This window comes from Anabas testudineus, chromosome 4 (genome assembly GCF_900324465.2).
Source record: "Anabas testudineus chromosome 4, fAnaTes1.2, whole genome shotgun sequence".
Lineage (NCBI taxonomy): Eukaryota > Metazoa > Chordata > Actinopteri > Anabantiformes > Anabantidae > Anabas > Anabas testudineus.
Genome location: NC_046613.1, coordinates 11,382,706 through 11,401,875, shown reverse-complemented (window position 1 = coordinate 11,401,875; position 19,170 = coordinate 11,382,706). Strand labels below are relative to the sequence as shown.

Sequence of the window (19,170 nt, the reverse complement as noted above, 5' to 3'; positions counted from 1 at the left end):
AGTCGGAGGAGGAGTGGGTCTTTATTTAGCGTCTTATTTTGTACAGTCGGGGTGCGCGGTCCTGCACGGATATCTGCTGCCCTCTAGTGGTAAATGACGTCAGGTGCAGTAGGTTAAATACGAGGCTTAAAACATTTGTTTTTATGACAACGTTTATTGAAATGTTTGTGGTACTGCATTTATTCTCCAGCACGTTTCCTAAAATACTGAACAAAAATATGTAAAATTAATAGAACATTTACACAGTATCAAGATCGCCAGTAAACAGTAACAGTATAAAAACAGTTCACATCTTAAAAGTAAATCAGGCACCGAGTGCATGATCTAGATCATTTCACTAGTAACACATATTGGTGCGGGGCAACCCAGAAGAACAAAGCCCCATCAAACCCTGAAACAAGCTGACGAGTAGAAAGAAGGCAGCTAACACAATGACCTCTCTGTGGAGGGTCCGGAGCTCATGGACAATTTTCTTTAGAATACCAATAAAACATCACATCCCTCGTAGTATAACTACTGTTCATGTTAGCCCTCTTAAGCACAGCCATGAACGATGTTTCCAATAGTGAGGTCTCTCTGTTTTTCAGCCACCAAGCTGTGATACAGTTTACAGTGCAGCTTCCCTTGTTCATACTCAGTGAAAGCAGCCTTGGAGAAAACCACTTGGTTGTCCTGGTTTACGTCCACTCCATAAGCCTGACAGAGTTGGGCTGTAAGTGACATGTCTAAAGACAACAACTGAGCCAGTCTGTCAAGTGGAAAGCGACAGTTGCGGCTGCTGTATGCGTGGCTGAATATCAGCAGGAGATCTCTACGACATGTCACCAAGTGCCGGTGAAGTGCACAACCCTGCAGGAAGCTCAACCTCTGAGCCAATCTGAGCAAACGCACAGGGTTTCGCTCCAGAAAAGCCTGATTGATAGACAGAGCAAGCCTTATGGTAGGAGTGCTGCGGAGCCGCTCGGGGAGCTCCATGATGTGCTGCGCGGCACGAGTTGACCCTGGGAGAGATGAGAAAAAATAAATGTATCAGCAAACATGGAGAAATGCCCCACAGTTCTGTAAAGTGTTTCGATAAGAAGGAGATTTGCATCTGCTGTGCACAGAAAAGGCTACAAATAAAACAGGCACTTTTGGATGCCTTTAAATATGTTATCAACATATTTTCTTCTTTCTTAGTGTGAAACCCCCTGGTGCTACACTCTCTGTCTCCAACATTTTCAGGAGGTATGCAGACATGTTTTAGCAGTGATCTGTATTTAAAAATTGCATTATTGCATACCTGCATTTTAATACAATATGTTAACATGCATGCAGATATAACGATGAGAAAACCAACCCAAGTTGTACAGAAGACCAAGAGCCTGGAATTCTTCCTGGTTGGGATACGGTCCTTCTCCAGTAGCATAGCAATCCAACAGCCAGCTCAGATTCTCCTGTAGGTGTGTCTCATTGATGCGTGGGTCATAGAGACGCAGAGGCTCGCCACAAAGACGATAAGAGGCATAGATGAGAAAGCGCACTGTCGGCTCTAAAATGGCCACACAGTTCAACCCAGAAACCCTCTGGATGATCATGTCCTGCTTCACACCACGCAATCGGTCAAAAACAAAGCCGTAAATCTGAAAGACAGGTATTATTTTTAGAAATTAATATACGCTTGTAAAAAAAAATTAAGTGCAAAGTTTTATTTTTATGTATTTATATCTATGACTGCACCTTCCATATCTCAATGCTATTACTGGGCTAGTAACAAATTAGCCATGTCAAAATCAGCTGTTAAAAGTTCTGCTTGCTATGTTTTAAAAGCCTTGTGTGCCATTGACAAGTGTCATCATCTAGTTTAGAAGTTACTGTAACTCAAAGTGACTTCTGAATAGGGGAAAATCACACTGGTCTAAACAGTCTGTATTATCTAAACTAAACTTAACTAAACTAACTAAGCTGAATAACTGCACACTAAGCCCAAACCATGTTGTCCTAATGATCCTTTTGGTCTTTGTAGGCAGTAAAAGGTTAATTTTGTTTAAGAGGAGGCTTTCAAGACGCTTTTGTTATAGCTGTGTAGAAAACATAATACAACTGACTAAACATATATTAACAATAAAAAACACTAAGGGACCGCAAAACAGATACTAACCTCAGTCCACGGATGCTGACTAGGGGAGGCAGCGATGTCGTCAATAAGGTAACACACAGTTTTCAGCAACACTGCAGGTGGACGTAGGTCACTGGAGTGTGTTGAGTCTTTCCCAGCTGCTGGTCTGGAATACTCCTTGACAGCATGCAAGGGGTCTCCCTTGGGCCGTCGATCTCTTTCTGTGCCTGCCAACATCTCAAAGCGGTGAAGACGGTTCTGTGCCTCACGGTCCCGCAATTCACGAGCAGGGCACATGGTCCGGCAGGAACCTCTGGGCACCGTTTCTTTCCCCAGCTGCTCACATCTCTCACCCTCCTCCACCTCATCGACGGGCGCCTTATCATGGCGTTGCCTTTGCTCTTGGGTTCTCTGCCTCCATTCTCCTCTTGTCGGAGCATCCCTCCTCTGTGAGTGAGAGCTGTTGTTAAGAAAAAGCAAACACAAGATCAGCTTTGTCTTCCAGCTTGGTATTTATCAATGCACCCATGGATCTCTATCCGCTCCATGTCACTGTTACACAACTCAGTTGGAAAGTGCTATGTTCTGCTCTATCAGTGTTAAATTATGTCCTACTGAGTTAAATACACGTCTGTTTGGGACACATTCTGACAATATCCACAATAATGCTAGGACTATTAAACTGCCAAGCTCTTTGTTATAAAAGAAAAGACAAAACACAAGACATGCAGCCATATGAAGTGGGAGTGCAGTAGCTCACTGTTATATGAAAAGCTGTTAGAAGTCGTTTGTTTACAGCACAGCTGCACTAACGTTAGTTAGGTTAGCATTACTTAGAACCGAGTTAGCTAACTGCCAACGACAGATGAGGCACACTTAGCCCTTATTCTACCCAATAATTGGTACGTTCAACGAAACGAGCTGTGAGTATAGCACATAAGACGCTGATCTGAACAGCATTTACACGAAATGAATGAATTAAGATAAATAAAAACCCAGGTTTGTACTCACATGCGACGCGGCGCTCTCCTGCGGTTCATTGGTCCTTTGAAAACGCTGCTCGTCATGTGACGCTGTCATCCAATAAAAACGTTGTGTTGCTGTGTCGTCACATCCGGGACTGTGCGCCATTGTTTATTTACAGTGGAGGAAACATTTGAAGGAAATTAGATATAAATATCAGTTATAGCGCCTGAATGTGATGGTAATGAGAAATGTGACTAAATAAACTTACATTTATTCTTTAATAAAATTCAGTCAGTGATATTCAAGGTACTTTTTAATTAAATTAAATAACTTAATGAAATAATGAATACTTTTCTTTGTGTAACTCAAAGTTAGAGACACTGTGTTGAATAATGTGAAAGGATATAAGTGTGGCTGACTTTGAGTTAAAAGAATGGCTTTGTTTATCTTTAACTATATCAGATTATGATTCCCCCTGCTTTTCAAATACAGCATCATCCATTGATCAGCTGCCTAACATCACTTCTGAATTTGAGTTTCCACCTTTGATTTTAAAAATAATTCCATTCAAATGTAATATTTTTCAGCTTTATTTAACACAGCATACTAAATGTGGAAATCCATATTTGTATATATTGTTTATCCAACTGAAATACCCATGCAGTTATTTTTAAAATATTTTATTGTTTTTTTCTTTTTATTAACAATGTTACATCTACAAAATAGCAATTTTTCAACATTTACAATTACCCATAGCTCTGCGGGGCGGGGAGTTTCCAAAGTGCATGTACTGTGTCCATCATGACTTTAATGTTTGGGGCGATAGAGCTCGTGGGTTCTTGCAGTGCCAAGCTGCTCTTCCTCAATGGCCTGCTGGACATGGATTGTATGGCGGCAGACCAACGATGACAGCTCCAAAAGCTCAGAAAGTGCACTGGAAAAATGGACAACAGGACTGTCATAGTATATCCCATGGAATTGCAATATGAATTCCTATGTACTACCACATGCGCCCAGCTTTCCCTTGCTGAAATATAAAGTGACTATTTTTGCATTATACATACATACCTACCTAGCATTCTCTATATACAGAATGTACATACCCCGACAGCTGCTGACTGATGTCCTTTGAGGTCATTTTAATATCCCTAAGGCACTCTAGAGATGTCCCATTGTCTTTATGATCTCCGTCTGTACACTCCACAAGCAACTTCTCACTCTCGTTTAGGCAAGCCTCAGCTTTATCTAGGACAGGTAGATACAGGTGGATATGATTATCACAACATTCAGTGCATAACATAACATAACATAGCTCATTTGATGTTTACAGGAGCACAAACTGGTTAGGTCAAATTGAATAATCAAAGGAAATTAGCTTAATTTTGGTCAACGCACGTAAGAAATAATTAAGCTTAAGAGGCACATTATTTAACATGAAATTTGTTTGGTGAAGACTAAAGGTTATACCGCAGACCAATATCTGTTGTTACTTTACATTAGGGATTCCTGAACGTATTTGCTCTGTGTTCCTCTGACTGGTCTGAAAAATGATGATGTCAAATATTTCCACGCACCAATAAGAATTTACATGTACATCAATATCAGTTTTTAAAACTTTTAAATAATTAAATTACAACAACCTAGAAATTCCCTTCTGTCTCCATCAATATAGAAATTCTTGACAGGCAGTTCATGTCGGGTGGTGTCAACAGCTGTTGCAAAAGACTTGTAGTCCTTTGTAAACTGCTTGCTTGCTTCTGCCACAGGAGTTAATGCAGCAATCTGATGAAAATGATAACATTATTAGGTTTTGAATAATGTATTCACAGTATCCTACAAACAATGTATACATTTGTACATTTTAAAATCGTATTCTAAAAACGATTCACCAGCCATATTGACCTCATTATAACTAGGATCAAATAGCATGATCCAATAAACCTCACAAAGTACGCTCAGTGATAAATGCCTCACTTTCTGTGATGTCATTGTGCACTTTTGAATTAGGTTAAACAAAGGTCTTTCATTTAATTTTGTCTCTGGTAAAAACAATAGGTTAAAATAAGTATAATATGATCCAAATACATGTACATTAAAAAGGTCAGTACTAAGAAGAAGGTTTCCTGACCTGCAAATCCAGCAGCTCATGCACTAGCCTGTTTTTCTCTGCAAGGAGATACTGGCGCTTTTTCTCCAGGAGCTCATTATGAAGTGCCTCTTCTTCCTCCATCTCCTGTAGGATCCTTGTCTCTGCCTCAGCCTTAAGTTTTGCAGTATTGTTCTCCATCTGAAGTCAAACATCACAGAGTTGGAGCCAGATCATTCAAAACATAGGACTATTCACAATATATTTCCCAAAACTACTTAATCTGGTTAGTTTTTATTTGTACATTGTTCAGTGATTTAACAAAGCAGACACAATGAAAGCATATTGTGGCATATCAGAAACATTTATCTTACTCTCACCTTAGCTGTGAGGTACGCCAATAGGAATGTTTTCATCTCAATAATCCTCTTCTCATTCTCTGGGTTTCTCTCAGGCTCTGCAGCATTTTCAATAGCTGTTTTTTCTTAGAAAGATTGATAAGAGAACTGTTACAGGAAGGCCCCAAGTTTAAGTAAGGGTTAAAAACTGTTTAATATAATTTACCTTTAATGACTGAAATATCAAAATCTGGTCGAAAACAGTGTCCATCTGAGAAAGTGGATTGCAGAATACTTTTCCCGAGCAGTGATGGTTCATTTTCACGTGACATCATTGCTGTAAGGAAGATAACATTAAAATATGCCAACATTTCTATAGTTCTCATTGGTCACAAGTAGCTATGTGCATACACATTTACATGATCACAATATGAAGTACTTACATGTTGCAAGAGCCTGAGGAGTCACTGAGCATCTTGGTGGAGTGCCCACCTTTGTTCTGACACCACTGGGCTTAGGTGAAGATGGTCTTGGTGGCACAGCAACAGACTCATTGTTCAGCGAGTTGCTCTGTAAAAAATACAGAAAGAAATTAGGACACTTGTAGCCAGCACACAGAGGAGAAAGAAGAAAAATGCAACTAATCAGAAAACATGAAACCATACTTAATGTAGTTGGATTACCACTGGTGAAATACATATGTAACATGAAATCAGAAACAAATTACCTTTGAGAGAGATGACTTTTCAGCCGACTGCATATATCGAGACTTGACAATAGTCCCACTTGCTAAATGTTGATAGATACAATTTGAGATGTTAATAGCATAAGAAAAACTAGAGAGACTGATGAATTATCGTAATTAAACATCAGTTTAAGAATATCAATATGAGCAAAAAAGGTCAATCAAGATACACACTGTGATATAGGGTTTAGAGCGTGATTGCCAAAAACATATACTTTAACTGTATTTTGCTAAAAATATCATTAGAGAAAATAATTGTTTCTATTTCTCTTAGTCTGTATTTATGACGCTTTGTCATTTGTATATGAAAACGAGTTTTGTACATCACCAAGACAAATATATTTTAGGTGTCAACGAACTTTCAGCTAGAGCATAAAAAAAATCTACCACTGAAAAGATAATATTTGTCTGAAAAGTGTCACAACGAAATAAAAACATTACAGTCGCTTATATAGGTACGTAATCCAGCGCACTATAACAAATAAGCTACTTACATTTAACACTTTTCTTCCCAGTACCACTGTTGGCGGCTTTATTGGCATTGCTTCCACTTTTCGAGCTTAAAACAAACAATAAATACAACAGCCATTCAATTCAGTATTCATTATTATTATTCAGTAATATTAATTTGAGAGCGTTACAACAAAAACACAGTGTTTCTGTAGTGGTGAACAATCTAGCCTTAATCTAGAGGCTAGGCTAAAATGTTAGCTTAGCTAAGTTAACGTTACTGTTATTATGTCTATTATATAAGACATGCACATGTATTTGGTTTTAAAACCTACTTATTAGCCAGAGTCTTGTCCAGAAGAGTGAAAGTTTACAATGAAAAGATAAGTTAATGTTAACTTACTAAACAACCTAACCTCACTGTTTTATTTCTTTATCTAGAGCAACTAAAATAAATCTGTGCAACATATGAAAGACACTTCCTTTAAATAAAGAAAAGAAAAGAAAAACAGGGCAAAGAAAATACCTTTTAGAGTCGGTAGAGGCATTTTTAAAACTACTTGGCGCAATTGTTGCTCGTCTCGACGCCATAATGTTTTGAAGCAAACCGCCTGTGCGCCGATTTTAGAAACCGCCGGAAACAAGAAGTGACACGTTAGTTCCGCTCTTCTTCTTTTTCGTGTATTTGTGGCGCATTGCAGTGCAACATTGAACGTGCAGGCTGACATCTACTGTCACGGAGGGTGCAGACACATGTTGATTGCACAGAATAATTTGAATTATACTGTTTATTTAAATCATTATACCTGAGTCGGAATATAAATTGAAAATCTTTGCCCTCTCTTCTTCTGCAGTGATGTTATTGGTTAGGTCTTACTGTCAGGATGATGTTATATGCTGGACACTATTGTGTCGACAAGTTGTGGGGTTATGAGTGAAAAATAAATATTAGAGAGAGATGCAATACCTGCTCAATGTTGACTCAGAAGTTGCCCACATAAGCAAGAGAACATGCAATCGAGCTTTTATTTTGTTACTGCAAGGCCAGTGGATGTGATATACACCTAGTTTGGAGAGTTCTGTTCTCCTATGATGTTTACTGCTTAGTTGTGTGCATATGTATTAAAGAACATAATGGGTGCTGATCCCACATCGCTGAAATGGTCTCAGACAACAGCAGGAACAATAGGATGAGCGGGTGTGGGACAAGGTGGTAAACACTGGTCAGCAACTTCTGTCCTAAGTCACCTCCACAGAGATAAATGGATGAACCAGAGAGTGAAAATATTGGTGCCTTTTGAGTGGACATTAAAAAGTTTAAAATATAGGAAATTCTGCAGTGAGTTTAATATTGGATGTGAAAATGTGGTATCCTATAAATGTATGTAAAATATTTCTTTATAAATATTACTCAAATTACATTTTATAAAGTAGGTAGGCTGTAAAATATCCAGGTAGTGAAGTTTTATTCTGACCTTTCTGCTCCAATTAAAATCTTCTTCATAAAGGTTGAACATTGGGGTTTGGCTCTAAAACAAATCTCTCCCAAATGTGTGTCTGTATTTTTGTGTGTGTGTTCTACTTTATCAGCATGGGTAAAGGCCGGATCTTATCATTGCTCTCTGCTCACTCTCCCTCTGTCGTCTGGCTTAATAAAGCCTTGAAGAAGGCTGCAGCGTGTGCACATGCTGGCTGTCCATCTCTCACCACCAGGCAATGCCAGGATCAGTAGCTGTATTGAGGGGGAAGCAAGTGCTGTTGATGAAGTTGGTATGAGCAGCGTGGACTCTTGGACTCATTCGCATTTTTGATCATATAATATAACTGTGTCTTGCTAAGATGGTTTCCTTTTACCTTTCTCTGGAAATAAAGCACAAGACCCACTCAAACACGGGGGAGCTGACGTTAAAGGGTGAGAGGTGCACGATGAAAGACAGAAGTATAAAGAGACACAGAGCTGCTAAATGAAAGTCTTTGTCTCCTTTTTGAGCCCACCTCTCTCTCTGGTCCGAAACTCTGACGTCTTACGAAGGATTTGTCTATGTCACTGTGACGTCGCTGATAATCTGCCGCTGGAAGAGTGATATAAATACAGGATGAAACCATTTTAATTTATAATTCGAATGTAGTGAAAGAAAAAAAAAAAGTTTTTTGGCTCTGCGAACACATGTATGCACACATGACTGCACACACATACAGCCCAACCATGTTGCCCACACATCAATTCCTCCTCCCTTTGCGGGAAGCCGTTACTCATCACAACCAGTCTGCCAGTCTGGTCCACATAGCCTTCAAGGAATGCATCAAATACACAGTGCTTTACACTGTTAAGCCAACAAGCAGCTTCTACAGCATTTACTGTAGTTGGGCATCTGAACAAAATCACGTTACTTTAAGTCTGATTATTATGCTTTTACTTGTGCACATAGGTTTATTTAATTAATTCAACATTCGCTAATTCATATACCAAATTATAGAATAAGTTAGTCTATCTTATCTTTTTTATAAAAATCTAATGTCATTAGATCCCATACAGACTCAAGCGACTCCTACGTATGGGCCACCTCAGCTCTCCAGAACAGGCGGGTCAATAATTTCCACTGTTTGCTCTTGTCTTGCAGGCTTACTATAGAGAGCAGCTTCCAGAGTTACTGTAAGCCATTAAGCTGCTCTGTGTTTGCCCACCATGCTAAGCAGTGGAGTATTAGGAGAGTGTTCATGTCTGACCTTCACAGTGTCTCTGGGCTCCTCTGCTGGTCATTCTGACCCCTCTATAGTGTCCAAAAGTTTTGGATGCATTTGTTATAAGGGCATAACAAATTAGTGAGTGTTAGAAGAATTAGTTTTCATTCTTTGGTCAACAAGTTTGTTGTTTTATCCTGCCTTTCGTTTTGTTGACTTGTTCATATGCCAGAAACAAGACGTAGCCAAAAACAAAAGCAAAGCGACACCACGCAGCATCACAAAACCTAAAGCCTTGTTTTCCACCTCATCCACGTGTTGCTTGCTTCTTTAATTGTTTAATTGCCGTACTTATCTTCTCAAGATGTGACCTCAGCTTGGCGTTCACTCTTGTGCATGAATTTTGCAGCATTCCTGGCTGCAGTGCTGGAGGCAGTGGGATTTCCTGTAGGTGTCTTCGGGGCAGTAGGGGGCTTATCAAAGCAGAAACCTTCTAACTTTTACTAAGTATGACATGTGTCTAATTATGTCATTACATGTACATGGTTAATGTTTAACTCTTTCTTGAAGACAGAAAATGACACTGAAATTATATTACATCTATTTGTATGTGTTCCTTAAGGATATACTGGACTGTGTTTACTGTAACTGTAAACAGCAAGATCCCACTGATAAATGCTGTATGTGAAACTATGTATGTATCCATGTGCATCCATGTGAATTTTTGCGAATGACACATAATCACAACATAAGCAAGCATGACTGGTTGTGTGTGTGTGTGAGAACCATGTGCAGTGCTTTAGCAGGGCAGTGTAGCGTGCAGTGCAGGAGCGAGCAGAAGCGGCCCAGGCCAGCACAGTCCCAGCACCCTGGTAATCCCTGCGTTTTCAGGAGCCCTGGCCCGTACTTGATGAGCTTGAGCAAGAAAAAGGTTGTGCTCTCTCGTGTATTTCTCTCTCTCTGTCTCTCTCTCTTTTGCTTTCTGTCTCTCACTCTTTTATTCCACCTCTTTTTCTCATGCCCCCCCCTCCTCCCTTTCCCCTGGAGCCACTTTGCGAATGAATGAATTCTAAGTGTTTACTCAGCAGCTTCGTCTGTCCCTCTGTGTTTCTCAGGATTTTATCCAAAACGTGTGGACTTCGGTGCTCATTTGGCTGAGCGCTAGAGAATATGTCAGGAAATGCATCACACGCATGGACTGTATTCAAGCCAATCTGATTCTTTGGGAGAATAACTCCAATTTAGGGGAATTTTATTGATAAAATCAATAAATGATCAAATGAAACCAAAACTGGTGCCAGCTGCTAACCTCTGCAACACTTAGGCCAATTTGTTGTTGCTATTGATTTAATTGTGATATTTCAGAATCTCGGCTATTCACAAGTACAATAGAAAACAGCAACCACCACCATCAAGAAAGCATATAAAACATTATTGTTTGAACCTGCACATTACAGTGAGATGTAACTACAAAACCCACAAGATACTATTCCGACGGTGAGTATGAACTTGAGGAAATCTCGACCCTCTGACTGTCTGGTGTTAATCCAGCATAAACAATAAAATAGAAAGAATTACAATTATTTCACTTTTTGACCTTTTCCCTTTTGTGGTATTTTGTAATAGAATTTTTTTGGCAATTGCATACAAGCTTGTGCGTAATAAAGGAATTTTACAAGATACAGCTATAGCATGTCTTTACAAGATAACGTATTTTTCTCTGAAATTAAGTAACAGCATTTTTGCACGGGGTGACTGCATTTCAGTTGTCTTCAATGTATAGAACCTGATTATAATCCTAGTTTCTAATGTTCCAGGCCGGTTGCATGGATGTGTGAAGTGTCACAAATCATAAACATGTAGACTGATTACAGGACAAGTGTACAGGGAGTGTGGAGGTTCAGAGAGGTGTAGAGAGGCTCTGGTGGGGGGTTTGGTGGGGTTGGGGGGATTAGCAAGAGGCCGCAGGCCCTGAGGCAGAGGGCCCGTTTCCTGGCCTGAGCCCCTGTTTGTCCTGCCTGACCTGGCAGCTCTGGGGGCAGATCCTGCTTGGATAGAGCCCCACTCCCACGCCTGTCTGAAGCTGTTAGCCACTGGCTGTGAGTAGCTAGCTGGGCTTAGTGTTGTCTGAGCTGTGGCTGCGTCGGGAGGGGTCCAGTCATCTGTGGAAGGGTGGGGGGAAGGGGGGGTGTGGATTGTGGGTGACAGGGAAACAGGCGTCTAGCAGAACAGTAGGCGGGTATGACTAATCACTGTGTTTTGTTTATTACCACCATATGTTTTCATATAAGCACTGTCAGAAGGAAAGATGCTGTTGACCTCATTAACCAGGCCCAGGTCCCCCACTGACACAACCTCTGGTCCCACGGACAGTCACCTGGGGCATCACAGTAGTACAGGTACACACATACACTCAATCATGTTCATTTCAATCCAGGTTACACACATTGTGAATCTGAGCGCATATTTTACAACTTTGTGGTGTTTCTATTTGTTCTTCATTTGTATTTCTAGTTGTGCATCAAACCACCAAAACAAATTAGCTGCAAGTGAAAACCTGTTTCCTATTCTACATTAACCTTGTTGTCTATAGTATTGGAACATCACTACTCTACTATATTGTCCAAAGTAGCTTCAATGCACTGTTTTGTCCACATTCTTCCTAGAGATATCTGCCCACTGATGGAAAACACTGTCCAATCGTCTGGTCCAAAACCTCACATTAGTAAATTTACAGTGCCTGTGAGGGTCATGGTACACGGTCCAAAGATTCATACTCATCAAACTATCCAGTGATACTTCAGTCATTAATTGAAGCATCCTCACCTGTCACCTGGCCGTCTTGATGGCCTGATACAGTCATCATATAATTCATAACAGTGCGCAACACCTCTCAGTGCCTTCCATGTGATGCCCCTTTGTAATTTACTTTCTAACTAATCAATTAGAAGCACTATCACATGCTTGTGTTTAAAGGGTGTTGTCCGCACAGCAACTGTTTGCACAACTGTGTTTTCACTTCACAATCCATAAAATAACACATCTCCTCTCTGGCCAGGAGGCTGTTTGATTATCACTCTCCAAAAATGAAAATGAAATGAAGGGATATTTACTTTTCCTCCCCAAAAGCTTTGATAGCTCAATTGCTTGTTTTCAGTGGCTTGTTATTATTTTTCAATTGGTGGATTGGCTGTTGGGGTTTGGAGTAACACAGACCAGCTCTGTGCCTGTTGTTTCTGCGCTGGATATACACTCAGCTGTCAGTGAAAGCCCACAGAGGACAGCAGCAGACACACAGCGGGGGGTCATCAGTAAGTGTTTGTCTACATTTAGTGGTGTTTAGCACATTGTTGCACCTCTGTCTTTTGGGTAATAGCTATATTCTGCAGGCTGTATCATGGACATTGACCTGAGAAAAGGCCAGATGTAGGCTATAATATAGAAATCTCTTTTACATGCAACAGTAAACTACAAAAAGAAAATACCACAAAACTCCAGTGGGTCAGAAGATTATTAAAACTTTTTGTCCTCCTGCCTCCATCGTCACTGTTGGCCCAGTGGCGTCATTCCTGCCCTGCCTTATAAAGCTGTCAACGCCTTTCTCTCACCTGGACTGACACACACCACCCAAACACCAGGAGCGCAACGGGGGCTATTTTTGGCCAGAGCAGAGCAGCTACTGGTCAAATACGCATCAGCTTCTTTCACGGACGTTTTCCCCTCGGCTGATTATTTCGACACAATAGACGAGCGTTGTATTATTTCTTTTATGAATCTGGCAAATTATTCTTACTTTTCTGGCATGTGCAACATGACCGCAGAGACGCAGCACTCGCCTGTTGAGGCCAGTCCTGTTGTCATGTCTCCAAATGTGAGCTTGGACTCGCCGCTGCCTCCTCCAGCTCTGATGCTGCAGGCCCGGTCGAAGGACAATATTTTGATCAAGTCTGAGCCCAGAGGAAACAGCCCCAACACGGAGGATGGAGCCGCCCTGGGCCAGACCGAGGACCACCTGCCCACCGGGAGTCGGCGCAGGAAAAGGCCCGTTCAGAGGGGGAAACCTCCCTACAGCTACATCGCACTCATCGCCATGGCCATCGCCAACTCCCCAGAGAGGAAGCTCACCCTGGGGGGCATTTATAAGTTCATCATGGAGCGTTTTCCTTTCTACAGGGAGAACTCAAAGAAGTGGCAAAACTCCATCCGCCACAACCTTACCCTCAACGACTGCTTCGTGAAGATCCCCCGAGAGCCCGGCAGACCAGGGAAGGGCAACTACTGGACTCTAGACCCCGCGGCCGAGGACATGTTTGACAACGGGAGCTTTTTAAGAAGGAGGAAGAGGTTCAAGCGCACAGACGTGAGCACATACCCGGTGTACATGCAGAGCTCCAGCGCCTTCACCCCAACTCCAATGGGCAGGCCCTCCTACCCCAACACCCTGTACGCGGGGATAGGCTCTGGTTATGGCTCTCAGCTGACGGCCACGTCCCCGCATCCGGCCATGCTGCATCACTACCAGGCCTCCGCCGGGGTCGGCCAAGGACAGCCGCGCATGTTCAGCATCGACAACATCATCAGCCAGCAGACGGTGGTGCAGAGCGGCCCGGGGGGAGAGCTCAACTCTCAAACCCTCGGGCTTGGTGGAGGTGACCTGGGGTCCATGACCTCAAGCTGTGCGGTCACCGGCACCGACCCTTCTGCGTGCTTCCAGAGCCAGACTGTGAACCCCTCAGCGAACACGCTGAGCAGAAACAGCGGGAACATCACCTCCAACCTGGCGGCCGGGTACCCGTACTCCTCCTCGGCTTCCCCCCCGAACCTGTCCACGATGACGCAGCCGGGCTTCTCCCCGGGGAACTCGCAGGTTTACTGCTCGGGCAACAGGATCTCCCTCCCGGCCCTGCGCCCGGGCTCCTGTGTGGAGCACACGGAGCAGCTGCTGGGCCTTTCCAGCCCCATGAACTCCTACAACAACACCTACATGAGACAAGCCAACTTCGCTTCAGGATTAGAGCGGTATATGTGAGACATTCAATGATCTATGACAGATAAAAGCCCAATAAATAGTCCCGTGTTAAAGAAAAATACCCTCAGTTAGTCCATTCGAGATAAATGAAGATATGGCACAATGTATCACAATAACCCATCAGACTATTATTGGTTTATTAGAGACTAAAGACTCGTTGTTATGCCACTGGACCGAGCCTCCTGACTACACATTCCTATTTAAAAGCCATTTAAATCCGTTTGACACATTCCATGACTGTATCTAATGTATTTCACTGTGACACACTTTGTTCATGTTTGCTATAGATTATTTCCTCATGTAAATCGCTTGTTGATGTAAAAACTTTAATAGTTCAATAAATTCTTTTTTTTTTAATAAACGTGTTTATTTTTATTTTATTTTATTTATGACAAATGAAATTTGTTTGATTAAAGTGACTCCTCGTTATCTAGACCAGTGAGTTTTTCCTGTTCGGTTCAGTCCAATGTGATAATGTGTGAACTAAAAGTACAAAAATTTCAAGCCGAATAAGTTTTAGACTTTATTTTTACCGCTGTAAAGAAAAGTTAGATTTAGATTAGAAAAGAAGATTTTTAATATTACATTGTCACACTTACAAAGTAAACATTCAGGTAATAAAATAATATTGTATATTATAATAATAAAGTTAATTTTCCCTCATCATCACTAATAAATTAAATAAAATAGCCTATAATGAAAGGCAAATTGCAGAAAGTCCATGTTTTGATAAATGGGATGTTGTGGAGTCTCTGTTACCTTCAACATTAGAAATATTTTTTATTACAGTTGACAGTCTTATAGACTCATTTGTTTTTAAACACTAATATTGATTTAACTTTAATTTTTAAAGGCTCATTTTAATAAAAAATGTGTTATATTTCTTGTGAGATGGACTTTATCGGGCGGTTTAATGCTCCTAAAAATATATTTTTTTATTCAGTGATGTGAATGCACTAGTAACGTACCCTTCCCAATACTAATCCACTATTTCTTTCTGCAAAAAGCCACAAATCATCAACATTCCTTGTAATTAGCAATCAACTGTATATGCATTTGTTAAAAATTAAAATACCATGGGTAGAGTTCATAACTACATTACTTACTTGGGATACATTTATTTATTACATTTATTTTAGGCTAAATATAGTATTTAGCTAATTTACAACCAGCCCCTATTGTTGGTCACATGAAAGTTACAAAATTGATGGTACAACCAGTCTTACTGTAAGTATTGAGTTATAGTAACATTCCCACTTCTTTCAAATGGGAGTCAAAGATAACAGTTGTGTTTACAGAGCTCTCAGACTTTCATTTTTGCAGTGGGGACATCTAGTGGGTCAGTTTGGCCAAACACATGATCTGATCAGCTAACTGTCCTGCAAGGACAATTAATGTGAGCATACAGTGTCAAGAAAAGTTAATAACAGGTTCTTTCTGTAGCTGTGGATCAGACTTGCACATTGTTTAGGAGGAATTTTAGCCCATTCTCCCTGCAGATCTGCTCTAGATCTTTGTGGCTCTCTTCAAGTCGTTCCACAGCATCTCTATATTGGGCTGAGGTCTGGGCTCTCCAAAAGGGGGATTTTGCTTTTCTAAAGCTAGTCTGTTGCATGTTTTGGGTCATTGTCCTGTTTTCCTGATGATATGCAGTGACCTATTTATGCCAAATGTAGTGCTGTGTGTTCATTCGAAATAGTTTAATATAGTTTCATGAGTGTTCTGCCTTAGGCACCCTGCTGTCTTTCTGGGTTATTTCTTTATCTCACTAATACATGTTGTGTTCTTGAGTTCATTTTGACTGGCTGTCCACTATTTGGTATACCTGACTGAGTATCCACAGTTTCAAAGTGTCTCATTTGTAGATTGTTTGTAACTGTAGACTGGTGAATTTCTGTAGACATCACTTTATAGTCTTTTCCAGTTTTATGTAAATGAACAATTCTTCATTGTAGATCCTCTCAAAGCCCCTTTTGGCGAGCTATGACTCACATAAGCATATTCTTCTTATATGGAGCAAACTCAAAACGTTGAATGAGCTCTTTAACATACTTTTTCCACTTGCACAGGGTTTTATGGTTGTTCTCAATATAAGAACAGATTTATTTTGTGTTATTATTTTAGGCACATGTTAATACTCTCTTTTCCAAAAGGTTCACACACATTCTTGCCACTAAAGAGTAAGTCACGTAAATCATCAATGATATCAATAATATATGTAGTATAAAGTAAGTTGATGCAACCCTGAAAGAACTGATGCAATCTAGCAGCTGAAGCAGTTAAACACAATCCACCACAAGATGGAGTCAAAACCAAAATGCTCTTCTGTGAAACCTTTATTTAATGAAAAGACAAAGAAAAAACCTTTCACATGTACAACCTGGCCTCAGGTCCTGACCTCTGAAGGAACTGAACAGACCTGGTTTCAATGAAAGACCATGAAAACTTCTATCTGCTAAAAACGTGTCTGTCTTATCGTGTCACATCATGTGGCCATTTCTGACAAGATAAAGAAAATCAGTTTTCCTCCTGTAATCCCACAGAAAGACGGAGCAACTTCAGCAGTTTATTTAATTTGAGTGAACTATATAGACTGTACTACAGTTTTATTCATTTCAGTCTAAGGTATTTGCTTTATATTTCTTAGTTGGCACCCTTTTTTTTTTCCTTCAGGGGTTTATCGCCACAACACAAACATGCTCTCTAGGCCTGGAATCAGGACACTGTATCAACAGTCAACTAGCAGTCGACCTGACTCTGAACTTGTGCCTTAAGACCCTTTAGTTTAAGTTGAAATGGAAGATGTTCATTTACCCTGTGTAAAGGCTGTCTTCTTTATTTAAATCACTGGAACAACAGCAGAGGGCGCTTTAACACCACACACCACAACAAAGAGCCCCCTCCCGCCCTCCACTCAGCCAGATCACATCATAAGAACCAAAACCTCATTAAATCAGTGAAAACTTGAAGAACTTGAAATAATCTACTGCCTGTGTTTTGTCGGTTATTAAATTTGAACAATTTGAGAAGGAAAAAAAAAAAGTCAATCAATTAATTACTTTTCATACATATGTCACATCAAAATAAAAATGTGTAATTACACAGTTTGCTTAATGATTAAAAAAACTAATATTATATATAAGGATGTGTACGAAAATATAGCTGTATAGCTTTCTCTATAGGTCATGTCTAAATCTTTTATTGATTGACTGACAAAAAAAAAAAAAATGTCAAAGGCAATGTAATGGACTCTAACGTAGCCTATTATAATACAAAATATATCCAAAAGTCAAACCATAAAAAATACTGTTTTTTATATTCAATAACGTCACAGTGTGAGGGCTCGTGTATATAGATAGATGCAGAAAATGTTTAATCGATCCTTTTCATTTTATGGATCCTAAGACCTTTTGTGGAATTGAAATGAAAATGAAAAATATTTAATTATGTAGGATTTTAGTGAGACCTGGAAAGTGTAACGTGTCCGATCAGCCCGCAGCTGTCACACGGTCTCAGTGCGTCTCTCTCAGCTCTCAGCACAGGTCTGTGACAGGCAGGTCAGATGAGAGGACACCCGGCTCAGTCAGGACGTCTGTACCGTATTTAATGTGTTGCACACTTGTCTTGAACTTGATTCATCAGTGGAACGAGTGTTTCCTCCAATAAAAAAAAAAGAAAATAACATGCACACAAGTGCAGAATAAAACAAAAAATAAAATAACACAGACTTACTTGCAATAGAGGTGACACGAGAGCTCTGTTGTTACTTAAAGAAAGAAATGACACACATGTGAGGAGCTGTCCTGTTTGACCTGTAAGATGAATGGGGTGGTGATGTGACGCATTGTAATAACCCAGTGTTTCTGCAGCTTAATGAACTGCAGTGTGCGCCCGCTCTGAATAAGCAGAACACATACTTTACGCATTGTCATCTACTTCCCTTCTCTCCAGAAAAACGACGAGGTGGAGCAGGTTGCAGCTGACTGCTCCTCAATGTGCCCCTTTAGAATTATGCAAAACAAAAAAATGCACAATTCACAGGGATAATGTTGTGACTCGTGACAAGGACAACACAAAACCGGCGAGAAGTGATCAGAGGATTAGGCTACTGGCCAAACTCTCCGAGGGGAAATTCAATACGACCAAATCAGTCAATTGATTCGAGAAAAGACGCAGAAAGAAAAGCTATTTATTTTTACACTTGAAGCTTATTTTACACATTCAAATGCCTAAACGTGCTTAAACAAGACAATAGGCTAATTTTAAATTAACTTCAAGAGAAAATTCTAGATGAGAGAACTGGTGATGTTCACAACATCCTGATATTTATTAGGAACTTAACATATTATGATTAAGTTTAAATTCCTAAATTTAGCACATGCATTTCGTTTAATAAAACGGAAATAATAACAATAAATAGTAAATAGTTAACAACAACAACAATAACGATAGTAATAATAATACAATGAGAGATTGACTTAAAGGCTGTGTCGTAAGAATTACAATCACATTTCTCGATGAGTAGGCCTAACTTATAATTATCTCAACTCACACCAAAAAAAAAAAAGTAAAAAAAAAAAAAAAAAAAGAATCTACTACAGTTAGTCACCAGAGTTTTATAAATGAAAACTCGCATTTTAAACCTGTACATGAAAATAACCCAGTTTAGATTTATAGAGACATATTTTCTCCCGTTTTATTCATTGTTATCCAGAGAAAATACAGAGATTATCAATATATTGATATGCTCATGACTACTATTATCAACACTGTATT

The 19,170-nt window shown here is 40.1% G+C and overlaps 3 protein-coding genes across 3 annotated transcripts; 1 reads left to right on the top strand and 2 right to left on the bottom strand.

The window, feature by feature from the left end:
• Nucleotides 1-61: 61 nt before the first annotated feature.
• Nucleotides 62-3,171, bottom strand: sac3d1 (SAC3 domain containing 1). The gene is made up of 4 exons (XM_026344144.1): nucleotides 3,110-3,171; nucleotides 2,141-2,558; nucleotides 1,340-1,622; nucleotides 62-1,001 (listed from the first exon to the last, which is right to left on the bottom strand). The coding sequence occupies exons 1-4, from the start codon at nucleotides 3,163-3,165 to the stop codon at nucleotides 535-537; spliced, it is 1,224 nt and encodes a 407-aa protein (XP_026199929.1). The 5' UTR covers nucleotides 3,166-3,171; the 3' UTR covers nucleotides 62-534.
• A 590-nt stretch (nucleotides 3,172-3,761) lies between these two features.
• On the bottom strand, nucleotides 3,762-7,327 carry haus8 (HAUS augmin like complex subunit 8). The gene is made up of 10 exons (XM_026345941.1): nucleotides 7,210-7,327; nucleotides 6,728-6,792; nucleotides 6,216-6,277; nucleotides 5,932-6,058; nucleotides 5,715-5,825; nucleotides 5,531-5,634; nucleotides 5,193-5,351; nucleotides 4,705-4,846; nucleotides 4,168-4,309; nucleotides 3,762-3,998 (listed from the first exon to the last, which is right to left on the bottom strand). The coding sequence occupies exons 1-10, from the start codon at nucleotides 7,272-7,274 to the stop codon at nucleotides 3,872-3,874; spliced, it is 1,104 nt and encodes a 367-aa protein (XP_026201726.1). The 5' UTR covers nucleotides 7,275-7,327; the 3' UTR covers nucleotides 3,762-3,871.
• A 5,807-nt stretch (nucleotides 7,328-13,134) lies between these two features.
• On the top strand, nucleotides 13,135-14,394 carry foxe3 (forkhead box E3). Its single transcript, XM_026346134.1, has one exon. The coding sequence runs from the start codon at nucleotides 13,135-13,137 to the stop codon at nucleotides 14,392-14,394; it is 1,260 nt and encodes a 419-aa protein (XP_026201919.1).
• Nucleotides 14,395-19,170: the final 4,776 nt, after the last annotated feature.